We start from the raw sequence: 12,459 nt of genomic DNA on the forward strand, positions 1-12,459 counted from the left end.
GTAGAAAATAAAGACTAGCTTTTCTTATTTGAAAAGATTACAATATGAATTGTAAATGCAATGTCCTGATGCTGTAGAACACTGGGTTGGACAGTTTTAATTTTTTAAAGCACATATATTCTAATGATAGAGAATAAAAACAGCTTAATGTAAACTGTTTTTAGTTTCTTAAATCCTGTCCCTTGATATGTACTTATAGTGTCAGGACCTTGCCGCCTGCAACTTACTTGTGGTGCAGTATTGACTTAACCCCTAGGTGCAACTCCAACTGAACAAAGGGATCTCCAAGTATTTATGTAATATACGAAAATGCAAAGCAGAAATGATTATAGTAAACCAAACTTGGTTGAAGCTAGCTGAGAGAACTGAGTCCAGCAATACGGTCAACTGGGTAGCCTTTATTGTACTAAATAAATTACAGAAAAGTGGCAAAGCTAAAATCATACAAGTTACCTTTTAAGTATCAAATGATCAAAAGATCACTATAAAGCATTTATACTGAGTCCAAATGAGCTCTACATACTAATCAATTAATTTTTTTCCATATTTACAAGACACCTAGTATATTTTTTAAATGTATAAATTAAGTCAGTAGTAAGCATGAAATAAAGTGCTACTATTTGAAATTCAAGGAATCACTTTCAGCATTAAAATTTGGCCTACTCTATAGAAAACGAGAATGAATACCCTTGTTAACTAACTGAAGGGTGGGAAAAGATGGGGGTAAGAGACTCCTAGAATTGGGTTGAAATTTACTTGCCCAGAAAGGCAAATAACTGGAACACTATAATTCAAAAGTAAAAACTAAAAAGCTTCTTTTAAATAAAAGGTAAAATGGGCTCAATTGTGACAGCAGTGGATTTGGGGAAACCACAAATCAGTACCTGTTTGGGTCTAAGACTGTAAGCAGGGAAGAGCCCTCTTGATGGCTTCGTGGCGATCATTTCCTTTAGCAATGTGCCACTGTAGTTAAGGTCAGCACAAATACTACTTGCTAAAGTTTGGAAACTCCCAGGATTAAGAAGGCCCGATCCAAATCTTTTAGTAACTGTTAATAAAACTTAATGAGGAAGAGATCAACTTATAGTTAGTGATTCAGGGTACTTACTTCACAAAAACTCTACTGTAAATGAAAATTAATGACATTTTACAAGTGAGAGGGATGGAAGCAGGTGTCAAAATAATGAAGGCCCCATTGAGTCAAGTTTAATGAGTTATAAATAATCACTACTACTTTTTAAAGAAATTGTTGAACAAATAAATCATACCTAAAGATGTTGGTTTAACATGTAGGCCTTTTCTGTTTTTTGTTTGTTTGTTTGTTTTCAATTGACTTAATAAACCCTTAAGCATATAAGACACCACTGCAGAGTTGGGCTTATCTACGATACTGAGAATAAAAAGGCAAAACTCTTTGTCAGGGGCCTCTGCACATATTTACTGGGGTAAATCTTAGGCACGGTTTTCTGGCTTCATCAAAGTCATACTCTTACAATGATGTCCTCATTGTTGCTGCAATAGTGACAAAGCCTGAGAACTTTCATTCATGGTAAACACATTCAGCAGGACATTAACCCTCACACAGAAAGAACCTCCTACACTCCAGAGAAGTCGAGAATTCAGTTATGTTATACTTAAAAACAGTGTGCACAAATTTTCTTGAAATTTACTATTCTAAAGCTAAAACAAAACAAAATGAAAAACAGTGTACATTATATTTGAAATATGCATCAGTAATGATTGCTCTTATTTATAACAAAACTACATTTTCTTCTAAAATTGCATTTTGTATAGTTAAGTGGAATACACTCTTCCTTTCCTTTTTCATCCCTCACTTTTTTTAAAAAACAAAGAGTATCCTTATAATTAAGTCATAATTCTAAGAACATTTAAAAGATACATTCATTTTCTTTACAGCATGAAAGACATACAAATATCATTTTTTCCTTTTTAAACAATGAAGTAAAAGTTTCAATCCTTCGCCCATAGAAAAATACTTTCCATATCATTTACACCACAATAGGAAAATTCAACAGTATTCAACTGAAACTTTTATGAACACTACAAGGCTTTAAAACATTTTCACTCTTACAGTTGAAATTTTAAAAGGTTTCAGGAAGTTAAACATTAGGACTTCATCCTAAAATTGTAGTCTTTAACTTGCAATATTGCTAATACCTCTCACTTAGTAAATTTTATAAAAATCAGTTTACTTATTTATGCAATGAACCATATCTAGTCAATGTTGAACTGCACCCTGGTACATACTACTTTTGGCTGCCCATTTAGCTTCCATTACTAAAATAAAAACAATGAATATAAGACTTTTGAAACTGACAGTAAACTGCCATCAAAAAACAGAGGAATAAATAGCAGCAAATTTAGATAGGAAACAAATAACAATTTGGTGTCCGCCCATGACAACTTCACCAAGATTATGAAAATTAAATGTCTCAATTCTGACTGAAATAGGGCATGTTTGTTCTTGATAACACTGAAAGGCTTAATTGCTACTAAGAATGACATCTGTATACAATAAAGTGTGTTGGTAATTGCTGCAGACATTGTAAAGCAAATTGAACACGCAAAAACACAACTGAGATTAATTTCATAGGCTCTTTATAAAATTGCTAAAATTATCTACTAACAGTCCTAAAATGTTTTATTATTTAAATGTGTTTGTATCTATATACTTCTCAAAGAATTTTACAAAGTGGTTGATGAAGTTGTGTTGTGATCACACTGAGGCACCAAAAAATCTTTACGGACAGATCAGTAACTCTGATATTTGATGAAATTAACCCAGTCAGTTTCACTAACAGCCATTTTACTTGGAAAGAACACACAAAATAATGCTTGCAGAAACTGGCTGGATAGCTGAAGCAAATGTGGGAAGTAAGCAATGCTAATATGGTTACTTTGTTGATGTGGCATAAAAGCAGGCTGGGACATAATTTATCTCTTGGTCTTGTCATGTTAAGACATGTTTATTCCAACAAATATTTATCATAGTGCATTTATTCTAAGTGACTTAAATGCAAATTCACCTGGACTACACATTAATTATAACAAAATAAAAGAGATGTAAACATATCCCATATTATTATGGTATAAATAATTTTTATGAATTTAAACCTACTTTGGCAAACTTACCATCAGAGTATTTTAAATATTCAAAGCACAGATGTCAAATAGAACATTGTTAAAAATTCTTGTTTCCTTCTCTCTTCCTGATAAGACTATAAAACAAGTAATGCCGTAATTCTACATGTTCACATTATGAACATAAATTGATTACAAGTGGACATGTATTTTAAATCTTAGTTTCATGTTAAGTGCTTTTAAAGATTAGTCTTTTAATTTGCATTTTAGAATGTTTTCACACTGCAAGTATATCAGCTTAAATACCTCCCAAAAGCTTATGATCTGTCAAGGAAGCATGACTAGCAAACTGAGTCAAGGTCCTAATTAGGATTACTTTAAAAAGTCTACTTGTTTTGTAAATTAAGTGACATCTTCTAAGGTCATCATAGTTATTCAATGAAATAACTGCCTGAGTGTAATTCTTGAGCTGAAACAAACTAAAATTCATGTGAACATAAGATAATCACATATATGTTGTCTAAGATAATAGAAAGTGAGATTAGATAAAAATCTTTCAAGTTCCATTTAGCTCTAAAGTTATACTACCGCCAATAAAAACAGGAAAATTTTGCCCAAATACCTGATTAGACCTGGTTAGATCTGCCAAGAAATTATAAAAAACTCTATACTTAATATAGCAATCCTTTACTTCTGTTAGCATCAGCTTTTCTGAAGCACGAATATATAAACACATGAAAATGTCTCTATGTGTAATATTAGCACTGGAAACCACCAGGCAACTGCCTAAATGGTTTAACATATCTTTATACATTTGAATCCAGTTTTTTTATATAAATTTTCTCTATACTCTTAATTAATCAAAATGATCAACCTTTTCCCTACCCCCTACTTGTGCTAGCAGGCCAAAACAAAGGAAATTATTTCTTACGCTGTTACTCTGCCTGTATTTTGAATGAATGCACTGGTTTAACAAATACTACTAGTTCTTCTTGTGAATGTAAAGTCTTTTCCAAAATATCCCTCCTAGGTACACCGTGCTGACTCAAATCAGATGCTCAATCAAACATTTGAAACAAACACAGTAAAACCATCATAAATTAGAGAGGAAAAGTTTTCACAATCATTTCTTAGCATTTACAAAAGTCCTGATTCACCAATATCTATTTCCACTTGTGAGATAACAGTCAGTATGGGGGGGGGTGTGGAGAGGGAGGGAGGGAGGGGAGGGGAGAGAGTAGTTTAGATATAAGAAATTTGGCATTTTTATCACTCAATATTATATTGATATGAAATCTAAAACTACTTCATGTACCAAAGATAGGATGATTCCCAGAATCCTAAGTAGATTGATAAACAGGTTAAAAAATTCTTAGGTGTAATGGATAAAATCTTATCTGTTGCATGAACAGGGAAGCATAGTTAGCATATTCATTTTAAGAAGTTGTGAAGGATAATTTATTTTAAATTTAAGATCCCAATATATATGCCCTTAAAAGAGGATCTTTTTAAAATACTGACATAAAAATACTGACAGAGAATAACTCCCAGATGAAAAATTGATTCATGAGAAATTTAAATACAATCCTAAACTTCTAATATATTGTCATTTAAAGACCGGCATTAATTAAAAAAAGCAGCAGTGCTCACTGCCAAAAAATTATTAGAGTTAACCCAGAAGTGTAAACAAAGCTCTAAACTGAAGCACATGCTAGTATGTCATTTATCTGTTTATAGCTATACAACTGTGTATTAAAAAAAAAACTATGGTTGTCATATTCTATCCACACAGAACAGATTTTCTTTTTAACTCATGTGAAAAACTGCCAAAACAGTTGTTAATTATGTAGACCCAAATATGACTTTACTTTTTCACTTTTTAACTTATCGTCATGTCATATAGCAGCTTAAATTACACTTATCGGTTGGTAAAGAATGGAATGTTCAAATAAAACTATCGTTATTTACTCACTGTCTTGGCTGTGAAATTCAGAAATAGGTAAGAGAATTTCTCTTTGACATAAAGGTTATGTTTACTTGCCTCTAAAAAAACTTAAAATATTTTAATGCAATAATTTATTTGGTATCCTGGCTATTAATGTTTAGGAACTAACTTCTTAAAAGTTATTATTATGGATCTTGAATATCTGAAATAACATCATTTAGATTATACTGAAGATTTTAAAATGTAAAACACACTAAATGGCATTCCAAAATACCTATTATTCAACTCTAAATTTTTTCAATACTATTCTGAGATATTCAGAAACCACTAGTAAAAGTCTATTTCAACCAAAATCTATATAAAATAATTATGTAATACAACATTTCAAAAGGTGAGAAATTTCCACTAACATTAAAAGTGGGCAATTTTAAAGTTCTTTCTCTCTAGATTAAAAAAGAATAAAACAAAATAACCAACCTGAAGAGGAAAATATACACATCCTTAAAGGGAATCAGATCCTCCTTCTATCAGGCAGAAAAGTAAAAATTCTCCATGAATTAACATGCTTTAACTTACTAAGTACATATAAACTCGAGTAATTTATTTGTACACAAAGATGACAAGAAAACCCTCTCTTCAGTTACTGAGGGATTACATTTAGAAACAAGTCAATGTTTCATTCCTTGCTCAAAGTATGCCGACCAACAGACCAGTGTGAACAAAACTCGACACAAATCGAAATGAGTGCTGAAGAGTAATAATTCAGTTAGTGACAGAAACGTCACAACTAACTGCTCTAACTTTAACTTAGAGTATCAATATGTTTAACTTTAATGTGCATATTAGATGCCATTTCTAAAGTTATGGATAAAATAAATATTAAATTTCAAGAATAAAACATCTCTTAACTTGAGCTGCTAAACTGTAACCCTTGTCCATCAGGAAAGGAATGTGCAGATTTAACAATTCCATAGCAGCAGAGTGCTCACTCAGTAGAACGTAAATTACCTTTGCTTCATGTGACAAAATACAGGAATTGAGTAAGAAACAGAATTTCCTTATCCTTCTTTGACAGTAACTTCAAACAAGAACATATTTTCAAATGTGAACTGATTCAAAATGCATAAAAATGTGAATGTACAATATACCTACATACTTCCTAGTGGGGTCAAATGAGTGCCTTTTTGATAGACATACAGACGTCTGAAGGCACTTAAGGGGTTAAGACACAATGCATGCATTCCTTTACATCAAGTATGTGAGACCACATGATTTGGAATAAGCCAACCTTATGGTAACTATAAGTTACATTATTAAATTCAAGAAAATGTATATATTCATATTTATACTTTCTATAAGATGCTGGTAAATGGACAATGTGCAGCATTTCCTGGGAAAAGCAATTCCACTCTTCTTCTTATGAACAGCAGGTCTCTACAAGGGAGTATAGGGAAAGATGTGCTGCATCCATAGGCAGTGTATTGGCTAATATTTAAAATTATATTGCTAAAATTTAAAAAATAAAATCTGGTGTTCAGTATAGTAAGTACATGAATCACTGAAAACACCAGAGCTAACTCCTGATGTTTACTTCTTTTTGTTTTCAAAATACAGGTGTGTAACAGAGATCATGAGAATTCTGCGTCTCATTTGTGGCATTCTACCGGAAGGGGACTGCATGGCACCACCACAAAACTTCATAAATTACCCTGAACGTAGTCGGTTAGTCACTATATGTTCGGAGCAAAGCATGAAACAGTCTTCAAACACATGAATTATAGGTTTTGAGACTGTGACTTTTTTAAAACATAAAGTGCAACAGTGCTGAAGTTTTCAGTTTTTGTTAGTTCTTCATTTTTTTGTTCAGATGCCATTTCCTGCAAGCAGTATTATGGCACAGTGAATATGATGGAAAGCAGTCTTCCAACGCATATCCCAGAACTTCTGTTTTATTATTTATTTGACGTCGTTAATGGTTTAACAAATCCTTCTTCATAAACTTTCAAAATAGCTTCACATACAAATCTATATTGACTCTGAAAAATAAAATACAAAAAATACAACTGATTAGAAAAACTAGAAAACAAAAAAATGACAAACAACTCATTTGGCTTGCTTATAAAAGCAATATGAAGTAAAACTGTACAGAGATACCATTCTTCATGAACACACTAGCAAAAAATGAAAGTCTGACAACATTATTTTGTTGGCAAAACTCATTCATGCATTGTTAACATCCCTAGCATTGCCACAATCCCTATGGCTGGCAATTTGGCAGCATCTAACAACAATATATTAATTTATATAATGACCCAGCAATTTCAAACTTTTAGAAATCTATCCAAAGATAAACTAGAAAAAGAAGTTTAAAACATATTCATAAGTGAGGCCGTTCACTACAGAATTATTTATGAGAACAAAATAAAACAATCCAACACGCCTTCAGGAAGGGATATAGTGAGTAATCTGCGGTGTCTTCTCACAGTAGAATACTCTGCAGTGGGGGAGGGAGAAAAGTCTACAGACTACTATAGAATGATTCTAGGATATTTTGTTAAATAATAATAAGCAAGTAGAGGGGGAACCAAGATGGCGGCATAGGTAGACACACTGCGCCTCCTCGCACAACCAGAACTGACAGAAAATCGAACAGCAAGGAAGTCCGACACCAAGGACATAAAAAAGAAACACACATCCAGACCAGTAGGAGGGGCGGAGACGGGCACCGGGGCAGAGAGGACTCGCATGGCCATGGCGGGACCGAGACTGGCCGTTGTGTGGGACGAACGGGGCAGGCGGTCTGACCACTAGCAGACCCTGCGGCCCCACATTCGCGCACAGATAAACCGAGAGGGCCGGACTCAGAGTGGCGGAGAACAGGGCTGGCAGAGTGGCGGGTAGCACCCCAAGGACCCACATTCGCCAACAGATAAACCAGGAAGAAAGGGAAGGGAGCGAAGGGCTCCAGCGTGGGGAAATAAAGCCTCAAACCTCTGATTGAAAACGCCCGTAGGAGTTGGGGCGGCAGCAGGAGAGACTCCCAGCCTCACAGGAGAGGTCATTGGAGAGACCCACAGGGGCCTAGGGCGTGCACAAGCCTGCCCACTCGGGAACCAAAACCAGACGTGCCCAATTTGATTGTGGGTAGCAGAGGGAGTGACTGAAATACGGTGGAGAGTGGAGGAAGCGCCATTGCTCCCTCTCAGCCCCTCCCAAACATACAGCATCAGCGATACCCTTCCCCGGGGAACACATAAAGCTCAGCCCCTTTAACTAACAGACGGGCCAAGACCAAAAAAAAAAAAAAAAAAAAAAAAAGGCCCAAATGACAGAACACTTCAAAGCGCCAGAAAAAATACAACTAAGCGAGGAAGAGATAGCCAACCTATCAGATGCACAGTTCAAAACACTGGTAATCAGGTAACTCACAGAATTGGTTGAATTTGGTCGAAAACTAGATGAAAAAATGAAGGCTATGCTAAGAGAGACAAAGGAAAATGTACAGGGAACCAACAGTGAGGCGAAGGAAACTAGGACTCAAATCAACGGTGAGGACCAGAAGGAAGAAAGAAACATAAAACCAAAAAAGAATGAAGAAACAAGAACTCGGAAAAATGAGGAGAGGCTTAGGAACCTCCAGGACATCTTGAAATGTTCCAACATCCGAATTATAGGGGTGCCAGAAGGGGAAGAGGAAGAACAAAAAAAGGAAAACTTATTGGAACAAATAATGAAGGAGAACTTCCCCAGTCTGGCAAAGGAAATAGACTTCCAGGAAGTCCAGGAAGCTCAGAGAGTCCCAAAGAAGCTGGACCCAAGGAGGAACACAACAAGGCACATCATAATTACATTCCCCAAGATGAAACAGAAGGAGAGAATCTTAGAAGCAGCAAGAGAAAAGGACACAGTTACCTACAAAGGGGTTCCCATAAGACTGTCAGCTGATTTCTCAAAAGAGACCTTACAGGCAAGAAGGGGCTGGAAAAGAAGCATTCTAAGTCATGAAAGGCAAGGGCCTACATCCAAGATTACTGTATCCAGCAAAGCTATCATTTAGAATGGAAGGACAGATAAAGTGCTTCTCAGATAAGGTCAAGTTAAAGGAGTTCATCATCACCAAGCCCTTATTATATGAAATGTTAAAGGGATTTATCTAAGAAAAAGAAGATAAAAAATATGAACAGTAAAAATGATAGCAAACTCGCAGTTATTAACAACCACACCTAAAACAAAAACAAAAGCAAACTAAGCAAACAACTAGAACAGGAACGGAACCACAGAAATGGAGCTCACGTGGAGGGTTATCAACAGGGGAGAGGGAGCGGGAGGGGGGGGAAGGTACAGAGAATAAATAGCATAAATGATAGGTGGAAAATAGACAGGGGGAGGGTAAGAATAGTGTAGGAAATGTAGAAGCCAAAGAACTTATAAGTATAACCCATGGTAATGAACCATAGGGGGGGAATGTGGGAGGGAGGGGGAGGGCAGGATAGAGTTGAGTGAAGGGGGGGAAATGGGACAACTGTAATAGCATAATCAATAAATATATCAAAAATAAATAGATAAATTCCTAAACTCTGAAAAGACCCCCTCCGCCCAAAAAAAGAAGTAGAGAAAACTGCATACAATATGTTATCTTCACAAAAGAAAGGGGGATATGAATATGTCTCAATCAATATACAGGGTGGGGCAAAAGCAGGTTTGCAGTTGTGAGGACGTGAAACAGAGAGCTTACTCTTGTATTATCATTTATCAATTATCATATTATTTTCCATATGAACAATTGTAAACCTTCTTTTGCCTCACCCTGTTTATGTTCCTCAAAAAGCAAGGGAAGGATAAATCATTAAAAAAGTGATTTCCTGGATTGGGAAGATGGCAGTCAGATAGGTGGGAACACAGTCCATATCCCTTTGGCACCAGTGAAACATCTAGCTCTTCTGAGGAACAGAGCGAAGAGCCAACAGTATTCCAGTATATGTGAAGATCGCAGACCAAGGATAGAGGACATTGAAAGATCAGATGGTGAGACAATAAAACCCGGAGCTTTGAAAAGACCAGCGTTAGACCCTGTTACACCCATAAACGTCAGCTCAACACCAGTGAGCTCAGGAGATTAAGGAGATGGCACCACTGAATCCCACTGGCATTCTACCATAGAAGTTCATACCATAAACCCAGGGATTCAGAACAGATCAATTTAAGGAGCAGAGGCTAACAGGAAGAGTCTCACAAACCATGGGAAGACAAAGAAACAATCTCCAAATTAGAGGAAAGGAGGAAGCCTCAGAAAGAATGCTAACTGAAATAGAAGCAAGTCAACTATGCGATACTGAGTTCAAAGCAATGGTCATCAGGAAGATCTCTGAGCTCACAGAGAACTACCAGAAACTAGAGGGAAACTACAATGAACTCACTGAAAACTATATCAACATAAAAAAGGAAATAGAAACTATCAACAAGGCCCAAGAGGAAATGAAGAATACAATTTCTGAACTGAAGAACACAGTAGAAGGAATGAAAAGCAGACTTAATGAAGCAGAGGATCAGATAAGCAAGCTGGAGGACAAAGTAGAAAAAAACACCCAGAAAGAGCAAGAAAAGGAAAAGAGGCTCAGAAAGAATGAAGAGGGATTAAGGGAAATGCAGGACAACATGAAACGTAATAATATACGTATAACAGAGATATCAGAAGAAGAAGAGCAAGTGACAGAAAACCTGAAAACAATGATGAAAAAGTAATGATGGAAAATTTCCCTAATCTGAGGAGAGAAAAAGTCACCCAAATCCAGGAAACACAGAGAGTCCGAAGCAAGAGGAACCCAAAGAGGGCCACTGCAAGACACATCCTAATTAAAACAGCAAAATTTCAAGACAAAGAGAGTCTTAAAGGCAGCAAGGGAGAAACAGGAAGTAATATACAAGGGAGCCCCAATAAGGTTAGCAACTGACTTCTCAATGGGAACACTCCAAGCCAGAAGACAATGGCAAAAAATATTCTAAGGAATGAGAACTAGAGGCATGCAACCAAGGCTACTTTACCCAGCAAGGCTCTCAATCAAGATAGAAGGCCAAATAAAGAGCTTCCCACACAAAAGAAGTCTAAAAGAATATACCTCCACCAAAGCAGCTCTGCAAGAGATGCTAAAGGGACTGCTTTAAGGAAAGGAAGGAAAATAGAAGGCAGAGGAACACAGGTATGAAAAAATGGCAATGAATAACTACCTATCGATAATAACTTTAAACGTAAATGAAATAAATGTTCCAATCAAAAGACATGGAATAGCTGAATGGATAAGGAAGCATGACCACACATACGCTGCCTACAAGAGACCCATCTCAGGACAAAAGACTTACACAGACTGAAAGTGAAGGGCTGGAAACAAATTTTCCAAGCAAACGGACAGGAAAAAAAGCAGGGGTAGCAATACTCATATCAGACAAAATAGACTTCAAAAGAAGGGCCATAAAGAGAGACGTAGAAGGTCACTTCATAATACTCAAAGGAAGAATCCACCTAGAAGACACAAACATTGTAAATATATATGCACCCATCATAAGAGCATGCAAATACATTAAAAAAATCTTGGAGGACTTCATGAAAGATATTGACAGCAACACAATTATAGTAGGGGACTTTAACCCCCACTGTCAAAAATGGACAGGTGTTTCAAACACAATATCAAGGCTACTGTGTCACTTAACAATACCCTAGAGGAAATGGACTTAACTGATATATATATATAGAGCTTTTCATCCCAAAGAAGCAAAATACACATTCTTTTCAAGTGTACATGGAACATTTTCAAAGATAGACCACACGATAGACACAAAGCAAGCCTCAACAAATTCAAGAAAATTGAAATCATATCAAGCATTTTCTCTGACCATAAGGGACTGAAACTAGAAACCAACCCCAAAGGAAAAAACCCAAAACACTCAAAATCATGGAGACTGAATAGCATGCTATTAAACAATGAATGGGTCAAGAACGAGATTAGGGAAGGAATCAAAAACTTTCTGGAAACAAATGAAAATGAACTCACGCACAACCCAAAACCTATGGGACACAGCAAAGGCAGTCCTGAGACGGAAGTTCATAGCAATACAGGCTTACCTTAAACAGATAGAAACATTTCAAACAAACAACATAACTCTACGCCTACAAGAACTCGAGGAACAACAACAAACATAGCCCAGAGAAGTAGAAGGAAGAAAAATACCCAAGATCAGAGCAGAGTTAAATGACATACAGACTAAGAGCACAGTTCTTAGGATCAATGAATCCAGGAGCTGGTTCTTTGAAAAGATAAACAAAATCGACAAGCCTTTAAGCAGGCTCATCAAGAAAAAAAAAGGATTCAAATAAACACAATTAGAAATGAAAGAGGAGAGATTACAACTGATATCAC

At 36.0% G+C, this 12,459-nt stretch overlaps 1 protein-coding gene across 9 annotated transcripts in view; it reads right to left on the reverse strand.

Annotated features, from left to right (window-relative positions):
* Positions 1-749: 749 nt before the first annotated feature.
* The window catches only part of PTPN4 (protein tyrosine phosphatase non-receptor type 4), a 249,822-nt gene continuing 238,112 nt past the window's right edge, over positions 750-12,459 (reverse strand). For all 9 annotated transcript variants that reach the window (XM_071220645.1, XM_053918579.2, XM_053918581.2 and 6 more), the window contains one exon: positions 750-7,083. In XM_071220645.1, the coding sequence (XP_071076746.1) occupies positions 7,000-7,083 (84 nt within the window). In that variant the 3' untranslated portion in view covers positions 750-6,999. The remainder of the gene's footprint in view (positions 7,084-12,459) is intronic.

This window comes from Desmodus rotundus, chromosome 2 (genome assembly GCF_022682495.2).
Source record: "Desmodus rotundus isolate HL8 chromosome 2, HLdesRot8A.1, whole genome shotgun sequence".
In the NCBI taxonomy this organism is placed as follows: domain Eukaryota; kingdom Metazoa; phylum Chordata; class Mammalia; order Chiroptera; family Phyllostomidae; genus Desmodus; species Desmodus rotundus.